At 36.4% G+C, this 18,819-nt stretch overlaps 1 protein-coding gene across 2 annotated transcripts in view; it reads right to left on the reverse strand.

Moving 5' to 3' along the window:
- LOC138701548 (scavenger receptor class B member 1-like) overlaps window positions 1-18,819 on the reverse strand; it is a 432,218-nt gene that overhangs the window by 28,910 nt on the left and 384,489 nt on the right. For both annotated transcript variants that reach the window (XM_069828556.1, XM_069828555.1), the window contains exons 2-4: window positions 14,113-14,204; window positions 13,180-13,340; window positions 8,973-9,114 (exon numbers count right to left, since the gene is read on the reverse strand). In XM_069828556.1, the coding sequence (XP_069684657.1) occupies window positions 8,973-9,114; window positions 13,180-13,340; window positions 14,113-14,204 (395 nt within the window). The remainder of the gene's footprint in view (window positions 1-8,972; window positions 9,115-13,179; window positions 13,341-14,112; window positions 14,205-18,819) is intronic.

Raw genomic sequence — 18,819 nt, forward strand, 5'->3', positions numbered from 1 at the left:
GTACGTAGAATTAAAAATTTATAATAGGTACAAAGTGGAGGAAGCTTTAAACTACATACCACAGTCTAGTACATACAGTCACGAAGCTCAATACGTAGTAAATATGCATCCATAGATAGTTGCTAACCACTAGGATCGCTAATATCGCCTCATTACAGACAATGCGAAAAAGTATCGGCACAGTCTATTGTTCCTAGAATCCTCACAACTCAAACTTCCTGAATGTATATACTAGACCAGGCATGTCAAAAATCAGGCACTGAAAGTGCAGTGTATGTGCGCGGAACGCCGGTCTGTGCAGATTGCGTCATTCACGTGTTGTCCTTACCAGTTCTTAGCGGGAGGGATGTACAAGAATCTATTCTGCGCTTCTAGTGTTCAATTAAATTTACATTTGGACATTATAAACATACTTAGCAGAAGAAAAAAACACAATTATTGTCAGTGTCTATATTTGACAATAATTGTAACACAAGAAACAATAGACTTACTCAGTTACAATTCACAATGCAGTCGTTTGTAAAGAATCATTTATTTACATGATTTGTATACAGTATTTTAAGAAAATATAAATATTGCAGTAATTTCGAAACAACAAGAAACGAACACAATATTTCATTTTACGTAGTAGGTACTGATTATTTCAAAGTAATACTCTTTCATTGTTCCTCAAGCATTATTGGGACCATTGGTGCACAAATGCTAAGAAATAAAATATTTTACTCCCAATTACATGCAATAGGACATTGTGAGGCTTTTACACTGGAATCATTTCCTTGCTGTATATTAATATAAATTCACATTATTATTAATAAATTGGATAAATTAAGCTTGAATTTAAATTTATATATAGTTTATTGGAAAACGTTGAGAGCAAGTAAGTTATTAGCAAGTTGGGAACTTTACTGAATTGAGTTAAAAGAGTACTTCACAAGCTGTGAAGCGAGGACATTTTCTTTATGTTAGGTTTAAAGATTTATTAACGTAAGTATATTAAGATAATATAGTAACGTGAGGTGAAAATTCGCCATTATGTATTATTTTTCCAGAAAATGTTTCTGCCTTACAAATAGTTGCTTTCTTCCTTCCCTTACAACCTCAAGATCCTCACATGTATTACTCACTATATTCTCATCACTTATCAGCTTATCAAATAAAAGTTGTAAGTCGTCTAACCATTGATGGCTGTGTTAGTACAGACTCCAAAACAACATCATTTTCATGTTTGTCTTGCCGTGAGAGAAATTAAGAAATAAGAGTAGGCGAATATAATATTTTGAGAACTTTACTAATCTAATTTAAATTCTCACATCACTATTAGGTCCACATGATATGATGAAAGCCTTTCATTTTAAAATAATTATTGTTGGCTGAGGAAAACATCATAACAGTTACGTTATATGATTCGTGATTTCTCTTCTTCGTTATATCTGTGGAGTCCTCACTTTGTTTTCCATAACGCATTCACAATCACAGCTCAATGAGCACCCGTACTGATCTGTGTTACTGAAACAAAAGCTGATCTGCTGCTACAGGTACTGTACAGCCCTGTCGCGTTCCCCTCCAAGCCGAGTAACTCCCTCCAGGTAGGGGGATAGGAACTGCACGTTGCACAGAGACCAGTGCACAATGTGCGCGACTGCACAATGTGCAGGGATTTGACAAGCCTGTACTAGACTGTGCCACATACCTAATAAACTTACATTAAATATTAATTATTGATTTTAATAAGAGCTTTCTGGTCCAATTTTTTTTCTGGAACTATTAGCTATTTAAATATTGCATATATTCTTACTGGCCGCAATTCCTGGCTAGTAAAGTTGCTCTTTTTCCTACCAATAGTGCTCACTTCTATGATCATGTTTTTATATCTCCATGCAGTCGTACTGGATTTTCAGGTGGAAATTAATTACGGACAAAAAAGTTTTTGCTCCTTTCACTGTGAACAAGACTATAATGGTGTGTATAATGGCAAGGGCGGAAGCCATTTCTTTTAGAAGGGAGAAAAAAAAAGTTAAATGTCACGTCTATTAAATGGGTTATAGATCTTCCCGCACAAAGTTCAAATCGTGAATTTTAGCCAAAGCTACCAGGATTCAACGAAAGACACATTCTATCACAATTCTGGTGAACAAGAAGTTTGTAGGCTTCTGTCGCATTCTTTGGATTTCCCTTCCATTCCCAGTCCTTCATAGATCCTTTGTATCAACATAACAGACAACAGGCTCGGTCAACAGTTAATGAGCAGGGCTCGTGCTCGGGGGTGGATTCGATTCCCGCTTGCTTTGATTACTTGGCCCTGTTTTTTCTTTTTTAAGTTTTTCTCAATTATAGGGCGAATACCTTTTCATTTATAGCAAATCTTCGGACTCATCTCGACAAAATACCATTCAAAAAACAGATTAAAAACAACATGATATAATCTTATGTGACAAAATCTTCGAAAAGACTTATCGTAACAAAGAAGCTGTTAATGAGTTTTGTTCGAAACTTCCCCTCAAACTACGCACATAAATCTCCATAGCATACTTATAAGTTAGACAAATACACAAAATTATTAGTTGTCCATATTATTTGCAAGGGTGTGAAAACTTACTTTCAATACTGCATTAAGAAATAACGGCACATACTTGTGGTCAGTAATTCAGTTGCCATCTTCTTTGAATTCCCAACTTGTTATGTGACAGCCGAGATAAAGGTCGTGCACTCAACGCGCCGCGCCAGCTAGTGAACTCTATTTAGTGTAGTCTATGGGCTATTCAGTATTACGATAAAAGGCTATTTATTCAAGCTAAACTTCAGAACATAATACTTAGTATGGACCGCTAATTTTTTGTACAGAGTCCTCCTATACGTCACGGGACATGCGTACAGAAACGTTGCTTCCCACAGTGCACCTGTTGTAGGCTCGAAGTTCAAGGACGTCTGTCAGTCTTTGCATGATCGCAGTTCACCTCAATCTCTTGTGACCTACTGAAGGGGTTACTCATTCGTGTGCAAGCTGTTGCCTTTTTTCTTCTGGTTTGGGAACATTGAAGCGATTACTCATTCGTGCTTGGTTTAGTGCAAATACTGTTTTTTTTAATTGATAATGTTGTATGGTATATTTCGGCGAGTTTTGAAGATTTAAAATATGTGAAAAGTGGAAGAAAATATCCGACAAGTCATTCCGAACACTTCGCAAAAAGAGATGGGTTGAGTATTTCAGATCAATATTCGGAGATGTAAAAAATTTGTTGAAACAAGAGGATACAGGTAAGATCCGCTTTTAATCATTTTTAAAGTGATTATAAACATTTTACCTGTTAAACAGATTTTAAAAACTAAAGTTATTACCGAAGAAACGGCGGTCGATTGCGAGCTAACTGTGCTAGGGGTATAACAAAAATGTATGAGGGAAGCATCATACAGGGTGATTCACGAGGATTTACCGTGCTTTTCAGAGCTTATTTCTGAAGAAATTTTGAGCAAAAAATGTCACATAGACATAGTTCCTATTCTCAATATTTTCACAGTTACACTAATTTAAAGTTGTTTGTAAAATACGGTTTTTCTTTAGTCTGAAGGTAAAAGAATAATACAAATAGAGAATGAACCACTCAGAAGTATCATTTCTTTAATTGGCAAGTATTACGAAGCTAAAAATGTGCTATGAACTCCTTAGTTGCTTCGTACAGACATCTTTTTCTATTTTTAACTAGAAAATTACATCATTCTTACGCACTTATTACAATTATTACAAATCACACCACTTCCATCGACTTAATTATTTGCAGTTCAATTTTGTATCCTAATTTACAGTCTTGGAGAGTTTACAACAGTTTGATTTTCGTAGCGCTCGCGCTGGCTGCTGACTGCACGCTGACCAAGATCACACGTTCACAGCAATGCGTTCCAATAACGAAACGTAACTCTGTAAATATTGAGAATAGGACCCATGTTTATATGACATTTTTTTGCTCAAAATGTCTTCGGAAATAAGCTCAGTAAATGACGGGAAATCCTCGTGAATCACCCTGTATATGGAAGATCCTGAATTTGTATAGGTAAATGGTGTGGAGATGAAACAATGTGCGCTTTTCCAGAATAAGTAACTAAATGAGCTCATTAAAAGTTTCCTTGTATTTCCATACCTAATTCTTAATAGAGGCCGGACAGAGTATTAGGCGAACGCACAGAGGAACTGATGCAGGATCAAAACAACACCGAACAAAGCGTAGCAACACATTAACGGAAAATATGATTAGGAAAGGTTTGTAGTTCATTCTTCGGTTCACATTTCGTTTTGATTTCATAATTTAATTTTTTATCGCCATTTGAAATTCTTCTCCTTTCTACAGCACCAAAGAGCTTTGATCTAAAACAATTTTTTGACACTTTCGAGCACTAATAAATTGTTGGATGGTCACATGACGAGACTTGCGTGACGTAAGCCAGAACAATGTACGTTCTCCACCTCAAGACAAAAATCGGTATCGAACAATCAGTTAACATGGCTGGTATATATTAATGTTTCTAAATACCCTCCACGTTTTAATTAATTTTACACCTAATTTTTCAACTGGCAAATGGTGGAAGGAAGAAAGAGAAGAAGGAGGAAAAGACCAAGGATTAAATGGGAGGATACAATAGAAAGAAGAGGCCAACAGAAAGGAAAAACAATGGTAGAGATGAAACAATGGTAGAGATGGAAATATGTGGAGACCGGGAAAAATGGTTGAAATGGACGGAGAGAGGCAAACCCGACGCTTAGCAGCAGAAGGGACTGAAGAAGAAGAAGAAGAAGAAGAAGAAGAAGAAGTATAAGAAGGAGAAGAAGAAGAGAGGAAGCAGAAGAAGATTTTTCAACTATCATAGTTTGTATCATACTCGTAGTTAAAATATTTTTTAACTAATGGCGAGCACTTGACTTACATCATTCACACAAGCATTCCCATTTAGTGGGCGACGCTCCGAAGCTTGTTGTTTTTTGAGCCGCCATAAAGATCTTAAAATTCATTTTGATTTTCAGATAAATCAGTTCAAGATTATAAATTTATGTAAAGTTTCTCAATTTTGATATACAGTATAATTTGCTGCAACAAATGATAGATCATATGATTGAGAAACTTTAAATAAATTTATAATCGCCATAAAGACGTTATTCTTGGTGCACCATAACACCGTATAATAGTTAATGGAGCAAGGTGGAATGCCGGTAGGGAAAACAGGACTACCTCCCGAAAACCTACCATCAAACACAGTCTTTGTCTACCACAAATCCCGGTTTGTTCCGCCGGGATTCGTACACGGAACCAGCTTGGAAAGCCGACGCTCTAGCCGTTCGGTTAAAGATGTGCCAGTTTAAAATATTATTGGAGTATAAAATTACGAAATTATAATGCTGGTTACTTCGCTTTCGTAACAATATAAATTAGTTTAAAACTTTTGAACCTTCAAAAAAAAAAAAAAAAAAGCGTTCAAGCAAGCTTCGAAGTCTACTACCTTGAGTAGTTGATTCGAATGTACACGTGTGCTCGAATAGTGTCAAGGCCATCCTACACGTGTCACTACCAAGATCACCAACAAGATATCCTGCCCTGAGGCATGAAAAGGCAGAGAGGTCTGATTACACCTTATTGACGGGTTCCCTAATAGCACATTTGTATGCTCTGGCGAATGCACTTGTAGGTTTTGGAAGACCGAAGATTACCTTAATGCGGTCTACATGTCAACGTGTTTGTGTTAATGGAGTTCAGCACGTGCATGTCTATCCATATTTACATTGGAGCCTCGACCATCCGCCCGTTTACTAACATAATGAAACAAAATCTGCTTATTTGTCTGGGACTTAAGGCGAACACACCTTTCAATGTTGTTTATTAGTCAACTGTCTTGTTATTTTCTACAGACGAAACAAAAAAAATCTTTGTGAAAGTTGCATAAGTTCCTCTAATGAGACAGGCTGCGGGACCATATAGTTATATCGTGTCTTATAGCCTACATAAGTACAGTAGATCTTGAGCTGCTTAACTCCGGTCTGAAGGTTTGACATTCCTTGTTTTTCTATGGTGGGTTATTCTGTTTTCCTCTTACTCGGCTCAGCAGTTCAGTATGGGTTTCGGTTTCACTTTTAATTTGTCCTATTCTTTTCTATTTCTAAATCGAGAATATAAATTACATACAGATCACGAAATGGACAAGTAAGAGTCACCAGGACACTATACAAGCCGTAACCCTGCAAGATGGAGGATCACGGGTTCGATTGTCGGTGGGGTCATAGATTTTCTCTTTCCCATCGCACTATGGCCCTGGGGTTTGATCAGACTCTGACAGTAATCAATACCAGCAATACTTCCTTGGTGGTAAAGGCAGAGGGCACATAGGAGTTACATCCCTACTGCCATTAATGCCGATCGTCTGTATAGGTGGGAGCCCTAACCTCCTGATATCCTGAGGGCCTTCAGAGCCTGCAGTGAGGATGACTTTACCTTAAAAAAATATAACAAACACTTTCTCGTTCCGTAAAGCCTCGGTTTTTCTGAACCGACGCATATGAGATGCGAGGCGCACAATTCCCGACTATACGAGAGATAGTGAGTGATTTCTATAACTGCGACGTGCGAGGTCTGCGCACCTTGCAGCATAGAAACCACTCACTATCTCTCGTATAGTCCGGATTTGTGCCAGGCGGGCCTCGCATTTCGCACGTTGCATGCGTCGGTTCAGAAAAATCAAGGCTTACCTATTTATTTCCTTAACTTTACTGCGAATGTTATTACAGTTTATGATTTATTACCTTAAGCTGTTATTCAATAGACATACATAGATGAACATAGCTTTTGTTTTCTGGATTGCAATCTTTACGATCCAAAAAGTAGGATATTCACGAATGTCAACCAGGCCACCTGTCCGACTTTATAACCTCCGAATATATACGGGCGCAAAAGGGTCTTTATTTATCGGCTTTTCCCTCCAAAATTCTCCAATGTCCCTTCAATGAAACGGCGAAAATCTGAGTGAGAAAAGTCACCAACAGGCTTGGAGGTCACATAGACACTTTTCCTTAGCCAAAATTTCTCTTGCTCATTACGCGTTTTTACTTATCCTTTAAATGTTTCTCCTCCCATTTTCCCACTGACAGTGACTTTCCACGAGCAGTTTGGACGTTTATGAAGCATGTTACTCGGACTTAACACTTGGGTCACTGGGCTTTTTTTTTTTTTTTTTTTAAATTTTACTACATTTTGGATCCATCATTTTTAAGACAAATTTAATTCTTTCTTTTCATTTAGTGAATTTTTATTTGAAAACAACAATGTTATCGGAACACTGTTTACACTTGACACACTAAATATATATTTAATTTCATTCATATTTATTTTTCTTGAAAAAAATTGAATTTTATTTTAAAATAGCCAAGTTTTTCTGAGTGACCCCTACAAACTCATTCATTACATTGATTACATTTCCAGTCCGTTTTCCTGTCTTTTCTTGATATACACAAAAAGCATGGGTAAGAAACTGGCCACACTTCCCCATTATCTCCTGACTTAGTTTCCTCATGAGTTACGCCTTATTGGTGTCACTTATGAGGTTGAAATCTTTCTTCGAGACAGCTGACTAAACAACAAACATAAAACATCTTCCACGTCTTCTTCCTCCATCTTGGACTCGTGGTTGAGCTGGTTGGATTGTAGGAGCTATCCCCTTACTTACTTACTTACTTACTTACTTACAAATGGCTTTTAAGGAACCCTAAGGTTCATTGCCGCCCTCACATAAGCCCGCCATCGGTCCCTATCCTGTGCAAGATTAATCCAGTCTCTATCATCATACCCCACCTCCCTCAAATCCATTTTAATATTATCCTCCCACATATGTCTCGGCCTCCCTAAAGGTCTTTTTCCCTCCGGTCTCCCAACTAACACTCTATATGCATTTCTGGATTCGCCCATACGTGCTACATGCCCTGCCCATTCAAACGTCTGGATTTTAAGTTCCTAATTATGTCAGGTGAAGAATACAATGCGTGCAGTTCTGTGTTGTGTAACTTCCTCCATTCTCCTGTAACTTCATCCCGCTTAGCCCCAAATATTTTCCTAAGCACCTTATTCTCAAACACCCTTAACCTATGTTCCTCTCTCAGAGTGAGAGTCCAAGTTTCACAACCATACAGAACAACCGGTAATATAACTGCTTTATAAATTCTAACTTTCAGATTTTTGGACAGCAGACTGGATGATAAGGAGCTATCCCCACTGAATTAATCATTTAATAAAGTATAGTTATGTGAAAACAAGTTTCTATACACACTCAGAAGAGCTTAAATAACAAATACATAACCTGCCAAAATTTTATCTCCACAGCACCAATAAAATATATAAATGAAATATATGGCCTGGGTGTATAATTATTGTACCTACATAGTAAACGAAGGGTTAACAAGAGCAGCAGTGCTCACAATGTTGACGAAGTAGACGAAGTCACTCACAAGAAATGTATGATATTTTAAATATTTCTATGTAGTAGTAGTAGTAGTAGTAGTAGTAGTAGTAGTAGTAGTAGTAGTAGTAGTAGTAGTAGTAGTAGTAGTAGTAGTAGTAGTAGTAGTAGTAGTAGTATATGCAATGCAGAAAGTTGGAGATCTTTTTTTGCCAGTGGTAAGACAAAAAGATAATAATGAATGTTATGCTGCTTTCCAGGAGGGCATTCTCCATTCCACAATTTAAAACTTAATCGTTCTTATTCTAAATTACCGGAAAATAAGCTATTCAGAGTCGAAAACTATTTGGTCGTAAATCGGAAACTGAACTAAAACTGAGCAAGGAGACACAGCTCCCGTGCATTCTACCTAGACCTCTGCACGAGAACGTGAGGACATGGTGAGCAGTTAGGCCTTAGTTTTGTATGAGATTGAGTGAACCACGAAAGACTGAGTGAGATGAAACATTCAACCTCCACCTAGTCTTGAATCCAGACTTCTTACTCACCAGCAGCGCGATGTTGGGCATGACAAGGATGTCGTCCTCCTTTCCTCCGCTGAGCTCAGGCATCCACACCAACGGGTGGCGTGGCACGGTCGTCAGCGTACCATTGTCATTGAACGTCACGTTCGTGTGTTCCATGTATTCCCTGCCAACAACCAGAAGATTATTTTTAACTCCACGGTTCTACATTGTCAAGAGTTGGAACATGAAATTAGCGCTGCGGATAAAAGGAAAAAAAAATGAATATCATATAGCGCGGGAAGCCTGTTGCCATGGTAACAACGGTTGTGTTGCCAACGTTATCATTATAACCATAGGTAGTAAGTTCGTACCAAAAAGGTGAATTTCAGTTGAGTACAGCATCCGCGCCTCGCCCTGGTCCAGCTCGCTACAGACGATAAGCAGTTCACATAAACAACGCATAGTATGATTCTGTGGAGCTGTGTACAGTCGTGAATAGTTTGAAGAATATTGTTAACTTATATTCATGTTTTAGGTTCTGAACAAAGAGAGCTATTCTGTTATTATTGTAGTACTTATGTAATGTTAATATTATGCATGATTCCAAAAAAAGTAGGGCTAAACTTATCTGTTATTAAATAATTATGCAAATAGGGGTGTGTAACAAGTTTATTTTTTCCCGGATTATTCTTCGTTAAATGTTGACGTCTCTGCTGCTAAGCATTCGTTTGCGTTACAGTCCAAGTTAAACATCGGAATTACTATACGAACGTCCTAGCTGTCATTACAATAGAAATGACAATTTTTATTTAAAACAATTATCCGTTTAATATTATGCACTACATAGGAGATACACTATTAGATTAACAAAGTAGTTGTTCACCTGACGATAGTAAGAAATACTGTATCATGTTTCATATCATTGCTCCAGTAACGCCTTGTGACGTAGAATATTTTCAGAGTACAAATATTGTTTTCGTTTTTTTTTTTTCTGAACATAAAAGGAGTATTTCTTCTAATAAAATGAAAATATTCATTGTTATTCGTTACAATGAGGCTAGAATCATAATTGTATACTTTGTATGTTATTTTTATATGTATGGGTAAATTATTTTTGATTGGGGGTTACGAAGTTTATAATTACAAATTATTGCTTTTTATATTATTGGTTTATTATTTTCTTGTTCTAAGGTCGTAGACGATTGGAGCACATGTTTGGTTACCACCCGATTGTACGTGTTTGTCGTTCTGGTTCACTGCCATTGAGAGTTGCGTTAGTACTTTTCATTCGGTAGAGCTATAGTCCAAGCTCACACAACTTAACAGTTTGGGTATCAATTTTCTAGCTCTGATTATAACTCGCGACTCTATTTGATCTTTAAAATCTTGTCAGTGTTACAGCTTATACTGTATAAGTTTCGAAGAAAATTAAATAACAATTAATGACATCTATCATAATTTTATTCGTTCTGCATTTATGTCGTCATACTTCCTACCACACTATTAATATGCTGTAGTTCCGAGCTCGGTCGCTTATCTGTCATGTCTCAACTCTAAAAAAACAATAGTAAAACTGTATTATTTTAAATGTATACATCAGTTTATTTGTAATATCAGACAAATCTACAATTAAGTTGCGATTACTAAATGATTGAAATGATAGTATTTTTACTCCCTCTTTTAATATGAAGGAATAAATGCTGCAAAATTAGAGTTATAGATTATCGCGCAAATTGATTTTTTTCAACATACTTCATAACGAAAAAACTAGTTTGGAGCAAGCCATATTCTGTATGTCCGTGTGCTGCGACATTTTTCAACCACAGAAGGATTTTGTTCGTACTCAATACTACGAAAGACATCCGGAGATGATCACGTGACAAACACTCCAACAAATTAATGGACTTTTATTCGAGGTAAACAACACACAATGGCGATTTAATTCAAATCAGATAATTTTATTTGTTATTTTTTGTATTACTCTACGCAGAATAATCTGGCATGTAAAATAATATAATTATATTTAATTTATTTTCTAGATAAATGTATTATTCATAGAATTAACAGTATTCTTGATTGTCATTTTCGTCTTCTGTCACATCCTTCACATAAGAACAATCGCAAAATACCAAAAGGGCGTACATGACCAAAAGAGTCACTATGCCTTAAAGAACTTTGCAGTCACCAGTTCTAAGTCCCCTTGTTGTGTGTAATTACAATATACGAATAACTATTTTACATTAAGTCATGCAAAGTAATTAATTAATTAAATATATATATATATATATATATATATATATATATATATAACCGTAGGCTACGTTAAGATAGGCGCTATCTTGATTTTCGAGATTATAAAGATATCTTTTGAAGTATCCAACTTGTACTACGCTTCTTTTGAAATGGAGGAAAAAATTGAATTACAATAATTATGCAGAATATACTCTACTGTAGGCCTATATCTTGAGCGATAGCGACCGTTAGACTGGAAGTGGATGTTGCCTAATGCGCATGCGTTACACTGATATTTACATTCTAGCTACTACATATCAATTGTATTACATGAGGTATGTGATCATTGTGATCAATGTTTGTAGTTAGCCGTACACGAACGTCTGTTCTTACTTTAGGGTCCCTTCAGACGAGGCCACTTTAGTAGCGCGTTAGTGGCGCTGCGGACGCGCGTTAGTGGCGATGCAAATTCGCGTTTGTGGCGCTGCTTATTATATTAAATTTTTGTAGAGAATATTTCAGTCTTCCAGTGAACATGGACGTAGAAGAAGATATACTTTTGGCAACTTTGCTCATAGGGAGAAAGAATAGACGTAAAAATAGAAGAGGAGTCTGGGTTCATCCATTAGACTGAATCGAGAATATTCCACACCTTGTTTGATGATTTATATCAGGATGATAAAAAATATTAATTTAAAATTACGCAAATAAAGGATGATATGACATAAAACATATTTTTGTTTAATATTTAAGAATTCAAAATTAAACATGAAACCATTCATAACACGCAATTCAACAAATATAGCTACTATGAGTAGATATCTGCAGCATAATAGTAAAGTCAAAGGCCGCGGTGGTGGTGTAATTGAACTCAGGTTCGAAACTGAGATCAGCTAATTTGTTTATCTCTTAGTTAATTTATTTACATTACTTTAGATGTGTTATGTTATTTTAACGTGAAATGAAGATTTTACTACATAAATAATATATCCGTAATTCGCACTAGTCCAGCTATTTAGTTGTCTAGTCTAAGGTTTTATTATTATTATTATTATTATTATTATTAGTATTATTACTTACTGGCTTTTAAGGAACCCGGAGGTTCATTGCCGCCCTCACATAAGCCCGCCATTGGTCCCTATTCTGAGCAAGATTAATCCAGTCTCTACCATCATATCCCACCTCCCTCAAATCCATTTTAATATTATCTTCCCATCTATGTCTCGGCCTTCCCAAAGGTCTTTTTTCCTCCGGGCTCCCAACTACACTCTATATGCATTTCTGGATTCGCCCATATGTGCTACATGCCCTGCCCATCTCAAACGTCTGGACTTTATGTTCCTAAGTATGTCAGGTGAAGTATACAATGCGTACAGCTCTGCGTTGTGCAACTTATTATTATTATTATTATTATTATTATTATTATTATTATTATTATTATTATTATCGTCATTCTATATTATTCTGTCGTAACAGCCAGTATACTGTCGTAACGGTGTAGGTGTAGGGAATTGGTGGTCCAACAGTCGTCCGTTAGCAGCGCCACGAACGCGTTACTAAAATAGTGGCCTGGCTGTGGCCCCGTCTGAAACCTACCATTTAATTCTATGTATCACGAAGAGAAGCGCCACTTTTAGTGGCCGCCACCAGCTGCGAAGTCAACCACTCAGAGCATCTGCAGCAAGACTATTCTGTGGTTGTGAAGGCCTCCATTTAAATCCATTATTCTCAAGCGGCAGCGCATTAGCAGCGCTTTTAAAAATGACCTCGTCTGAAGGGACTCTAATTCTAACGTCCACTGACGTCACCTAGCGCTGAAGATATACCGTTAGACGTTTATTTCATAAATGTAAGCATGTTAAAAATGCATTGAAAGTAAAAAAAAAAGACAAATATTCTATCGAGGCTGTTTTTTCAGATAAAAATTATTCTAGATTACCTTCATATTGAATTGCGAATATTGCATTTCAGCATTCCTATGTCCACTTTTAGTGTAGGCTTACCTATAATTACTCACCTATATACGTAAGGCCCTGTTTCCTGCACTCGCAGCTTCTCCTTGCCGGCCATGAAAGCTTCCTTGTTCGTTACATTGAAGAGCCAGACCCTGAGATACAAATCAACTGGTGGTTTCCGCCACAGCTCGAACGTCTCACCCCCTGACGAGAAGATCACTTTCTGCGAACATAACATGTCAGAATTATGACGAACGAAAGAGAAACAAACCAACTGCGCTTAAAGTATCTTACTACTAGACTAAGCAACGTAATTACAAATGAAACCGAAATCCAATACAATGAGAATACGGGATAGTCAAATAAACAATTTTAAGATGTTTATAATTGTTTTCATTGAAACATTAAAATTCATTATCAGACTAATGTATTTAGCATAGCCTTTAATTCAATATTTTTAATTGCAATACTTTTAATAGAATCTTCTTAATGCTTTTTCAATTGAAACCTCTTAAACACAAATGTTTCACTTCTATGTCCTCTTTTATGATTATTTAGGCATATTAAAATTGTTTGCAATGTGCTGACAGGTAGATAGGTAGCTAGTTCAGTAGTTAAGATATATAGGCCTAGGTAAATACAGAGACTCATAAATAGATGGGTCCTGCGCCTTAGGCATGGCTTGTAATAGCGTTACGAAATGAGAGCTGGTTCAAGTCTTCATTGAGGAAGACATTTTCTCATAACCAGTGTATGGAACCAGTGCCAACTCAGGATCGTGATAAATTTGAGAAGCTACCGTAGGTAGTGAAATCCGATTTCTCAAGTAGCTATAACGGCTGAGGGATGATCATCATGCTAACCACACGTTACCCACATACTGGCTGGAAGGTTGTTCACCTCTGCTGGGGCATGTGATCTGTCGATTGGTAGTATTTGGCCCTCCGTGAGCTGTCGGATTTACTTGTCTTTTTTTTCTATAACAAGGTACTCACCAGTTTGAAGATCAGCTCGTAGGGCTGGGCCAGGAGGATGAAGCAAGCGGAGAGCAGAGAGAGAACTCCCAGTACCATCAGTACGAAGGCGCCTGCGACAGAAACAAACCACAGTTAAGTGCCGAGTCTATGTAGCTCAAGAAATGGCTATTATTTCACACAAACCTGCCTAACGAAGCTTTTGCATCGGTGTCACAGTGTTATCTTTTAGCATTAGAAATATTCATGCTTGGGTCAAAATTTGTTCTGCAGTTGAATAAATGTTATTAAATCCTATATTTTAAGAAATTTATTAAATTTGTATTACTATTATTATTATTATTATTATTATTATTATTATTATTATTATTATTATTATTATTATTTGGGGGTTGGGCGAAGGGCTAACAACTCATCACCGTAAAAAACAGCTTGTTACTAAACCTTATAATAACATATAGAGTGTTAGTTGGGAGGCCGGAGGGAAAAAGACCTTTGGAGAGGCCGAGACGTAGATAGGAGGACAATATTAAAATTGATTTGAGGGAGGTGGGATATGATGATAGAGACTGGATTAATCTTGCACAAGATAGGGACCGATGGCGGGCTTATGTGAGGGAGACAATGAACCTGCGAGTTCCTTAAAAGCCATTTGGAATTATTACTATTATCATCATCATTATCATCATCATCATCATCACCACCATCACCATCACCATCACCATCACCACCATCATTGTTATATTACTCGCCATTCTGTTTGTGGAACGGCAGTTGCGTGTACTAGTAATACACAGCGCGCCGCTGTTACGTCACCTACGCGGTACGATCGCTCTCTTATTCTAGTAGTAGACTACTATCACAGTCTAGTATATACAGTCGCGAAGCTTGAGTTTTTGAGGGTACTATGAACAATAGACTGTGCAGGTACTATTTCGCATTGTCTGTAATGAGGTGATAGTAGCGATTCTAGTGGTTAGCAACTATCTATGGATACATATTTACTACATATTGAGCTTCGTGACTGTATATACTAGACTGTGATACTATGTCTTTACCTTTCTCACAGAGTAACAATGTAAGATCGCAGTGCCGCTGTTTATGTTCCACATACAAAATGGTCACCTAGTGGATGATAGGCCTATTTATTATGCAAAAGTGAGAAAGATTTTCAGATGAAGCCAATGAAGATATCAACAAATATTAGAAGTAAAGAAACAAAAAATTGAAATCATAACGAAGTTCTAACAACCACGAGGTTAAAACTTTGCGAATATGAGATTTATCAGATAATTTAGCTATACTTCGTCATACCACAAATGAATAAATTCTGCAGGAATTAGAATTATCGATGAAATTAATAAATGCGTAGTAGAAACACAATTTAGTAATTTTATTCGAAGGAAATTAAACCTTCGCGTGATATTAATAAGATTATTTCGCGAATAGAATAATAATTAATTAAATAATGAAATAAATATGACGCATACTATTTACTTACATTGTACCTTTCCAATCAAATTCGTAAAGAAAGAATGAAAATATTTGTTTAGAAATACGATTACAGCCATCTAGGATCAACTAAACTAAACATGAATACAGAAACAACGAAAAAATGGGAATATTCCTTTTTATTACAAACAGTGAAATTAAAAAATATGGAAATTTCATTAAATGTACAATAGAATTGACATCCCTTAAATGCAAATTTATTGGATGTAGGCTACTTAATGGGTAGGAAATTGATGCTTATTATTTATGAGTTTATTGTTAATAATTTATGGCATCATCGTTGCGGATCAACAGCGATAAGACAAAAGTGACAAATTGCAGTGATATATGTCTCTGACTGGTTGAAATTCAACGGATTCTTACACGTCACTGTGAATTAGTACATTAGCAAAATTGTCTCTAAAAATTTTGGACTGCAGTGTTAGATGAGGAGGAGACTAGAACATTCAAGTCTTATTTGTCCTCAGAAAAGAACGATCTTGTTGAACATAGTAAAGGAATACGGTAATGGCTTCACCGTCATTAACTTTCAATACGTGGGCACATTGGTTTATTACGTCCTCGTTTCACATAATTCAGCACTGACAATCCTTGACCATATGGTCCACATGGCATAAGGTCACCGCCTCAAGCGAGAGAACAAATCTAATGCAAGGCACAAAAATCCATCTACACGAAAAAGAGAAAAATCCACATTTCTCTGATGAGAATCTAACCTGGAGTTAATGTGCGTAATACGGAATTTATTTCAAGTATTATTTGGTGTTTTTTTGCTAATTGATTGTGTCTGCATTGATTTCCAACTGAAATGTTACAAGTTTGCCATGTAGGCATTTTTCACTTATTTAGTAGAAACCTTCAGCCTCTTCACCGCACTAATGGGGTCAGTGAGCACTGCAGGCGACACTTTCATGTGTTTCATTCGGTAAATGACTCAGCATGAAAAGATGAATCGGTGCTACTATTACAGATCGAGGCACTCGCAATTTATTTGAACCAGACTGCCACTCGACTGCAACCATCTGAACCACTTTCTCACAAGCCTTTTGGAGTCACATTCTGCGAGATTTACTTTAAGTGCTATTCGCAGATGATAATGAACCAACAGTGGACTGGGAATAGTAATGGACAACGAAATACTGGGATGAAAATTGTTCTCATTACAAATATCGTACTATATTTTCTAAGTAAATTCGAAATTCGGTTTTTTTGGAGTGATATTCAAAGAAAAATTGTCCCAAGATATCTTTTTCCAACACAAATGAAGGGTTCAGAGCCATAGTGGGCCAAGCGCCATTTATTAAAAACGGAGAAAGCAAGAGTTAAAGTTAAGTGAATATCATAGTTTAATGAAGATTGACATATCATTTAGTTTGAATGTGTATACTTTATGTTACTTGATTATGTTTCCATTGAATTATGGTAATAACTTCATTTTAACCTTTGTTTTCTACGGTTTTAGTAAATGGCGTTTGGCCCACTATGTTTCTGAACCCTTCAAATAACATAGGTTTTGCGGCAATCAGACAGTGGTAATTGAAATTCTCGAAAAAAAAAAAAAAAACATAGTCTAATGCCACTTTTCTCAAAACAAATCTACATTATTGGGCTACTCGGAAATCGAATTCTGATGTCTATGCGACAAATGGTCTGTTAACTGAGCTGCAGCCGGACTCTAGTTCTCAAATCTCAGGCAGAAGAAACGGATTAAGTCAACTAAGGAGGATTTAATTGAGGTCATGTTTGAGTGTTCAAGTGATTAACACATTTCCAGAGATAACGGGCAATGGAGCGTGAGAAGCAAGTACAAGGGCCCTAGGCGTCGACTTTGTGATTTTGTAATGCTCATCAAACATTACGACCACTGTCGGAAGTAAGATGTCTTCTTCATGCAAAGAGATACTTTGAAACTATATGTGAATAAAATTGTTGATGTAGGATGAGCAGTCGAATAGCTAGATTTTGCACGCTAGCTACTGAGTTCTGATATTGGCGCATTAATTAATATCGGAAAATGACTAAAGTTCTCTGCATCCTGTACTCCCAAATCCGCTGTGGAATATTTTTAAATTGGCTATTTGACAACGCCGTTCCACCCACTAGGTTATCTAACGTCGATGGAATTGATGATAGCGAGATAAGTCCGAGGATTCGTCATTGGATTACCTTTATAGTTAAAAAAACCTCGGAGAAAAACCCAACCAGGCGATCAGCCTAAGGTGAATTAGAACCGACGACCGAGAGATGCCTCGGAGCAGTAGGCAAACGCATCTGCTATTATAATTCCAGCATTTTTCCACAATCAATATCTCTCAGGATTCTGTTCTTAAAATTAATGCAGTTATACCCTTTTCACTCTGTATAATCTTTACGATTTTTGTGATAATGCGTCAATATTGTGTATTTGTATAATTCTTCGATTTTAAATTCAGAAAAAAAAAAATGTTTAAATCAATAGGTTTTAAGCAGATTTTAACTATTATTTTTTGTAAAAAGTTTAAAGGATCTAAAGAAATGTTTAAAGTTCCACCCCACTCAATAATTCCATTTTGGATGGTGGATCGAAAAAGAGCTAAATAAACTATACGCAAGATACTGATTCGTAAAATACGTATGTATTTATTTTTTATTGTATGTAGCAATAATTACAAAAAAACTAATATATATATATATATATATATATATATATATATATGCCTACTATATGATGTCACTACTTACAATTTCTATATGTTACTTGCAATAGATAATTTATGGTGTCACTTGCAATAATTTATGTTACATAATTTCTATGACGCCACCTTTAATCATGTTCTATTAGCCTACTTAAATCTAAGTAACGCTTTACTATTTGAAACACAAAGATGCCATATATTATTTTATAATATGCAAAATATTCAGATTTTCCTACAGGTAAAGAAAACTCGGTAAATAGAAGCATAGATAATTGAAGCGTCGGCTGGAACAACGTTATAAGTTACATTTAGTAAAATTTACAGGAGCTGCAAAAATGTGTACGCGTACAACGTTGTTCTTATGAGGGTAGCAAACTTTTGAGTGGACAATTTTCACGTACTACATTGATGGACAGTTGCAAGCCAAGGAGTATAGCAAGGTAACATGACATACGACATTATTACACGGAAACACGCCGAATGAAAATTTTGTAACTTACAACATTGTTCCAGCCGACGCTTCAATTATCTTTTGCGCGCA

The sequence above is a fragment of the Periplaneta americana genome, chromosome 6, assembly GCF_040183065.1.
Source record: "Periplaneta americana isolate PAMFEO1 chromosome 6, P.americana_PAMFEO1_priV1, whole genome shotgun sequence".
Lineage (NCBI taxonomy): Eukaryota > Metazoa > Arthropoda > Insecta > Blattodea > Blattidae > Periplaneta > Periplaneta americana.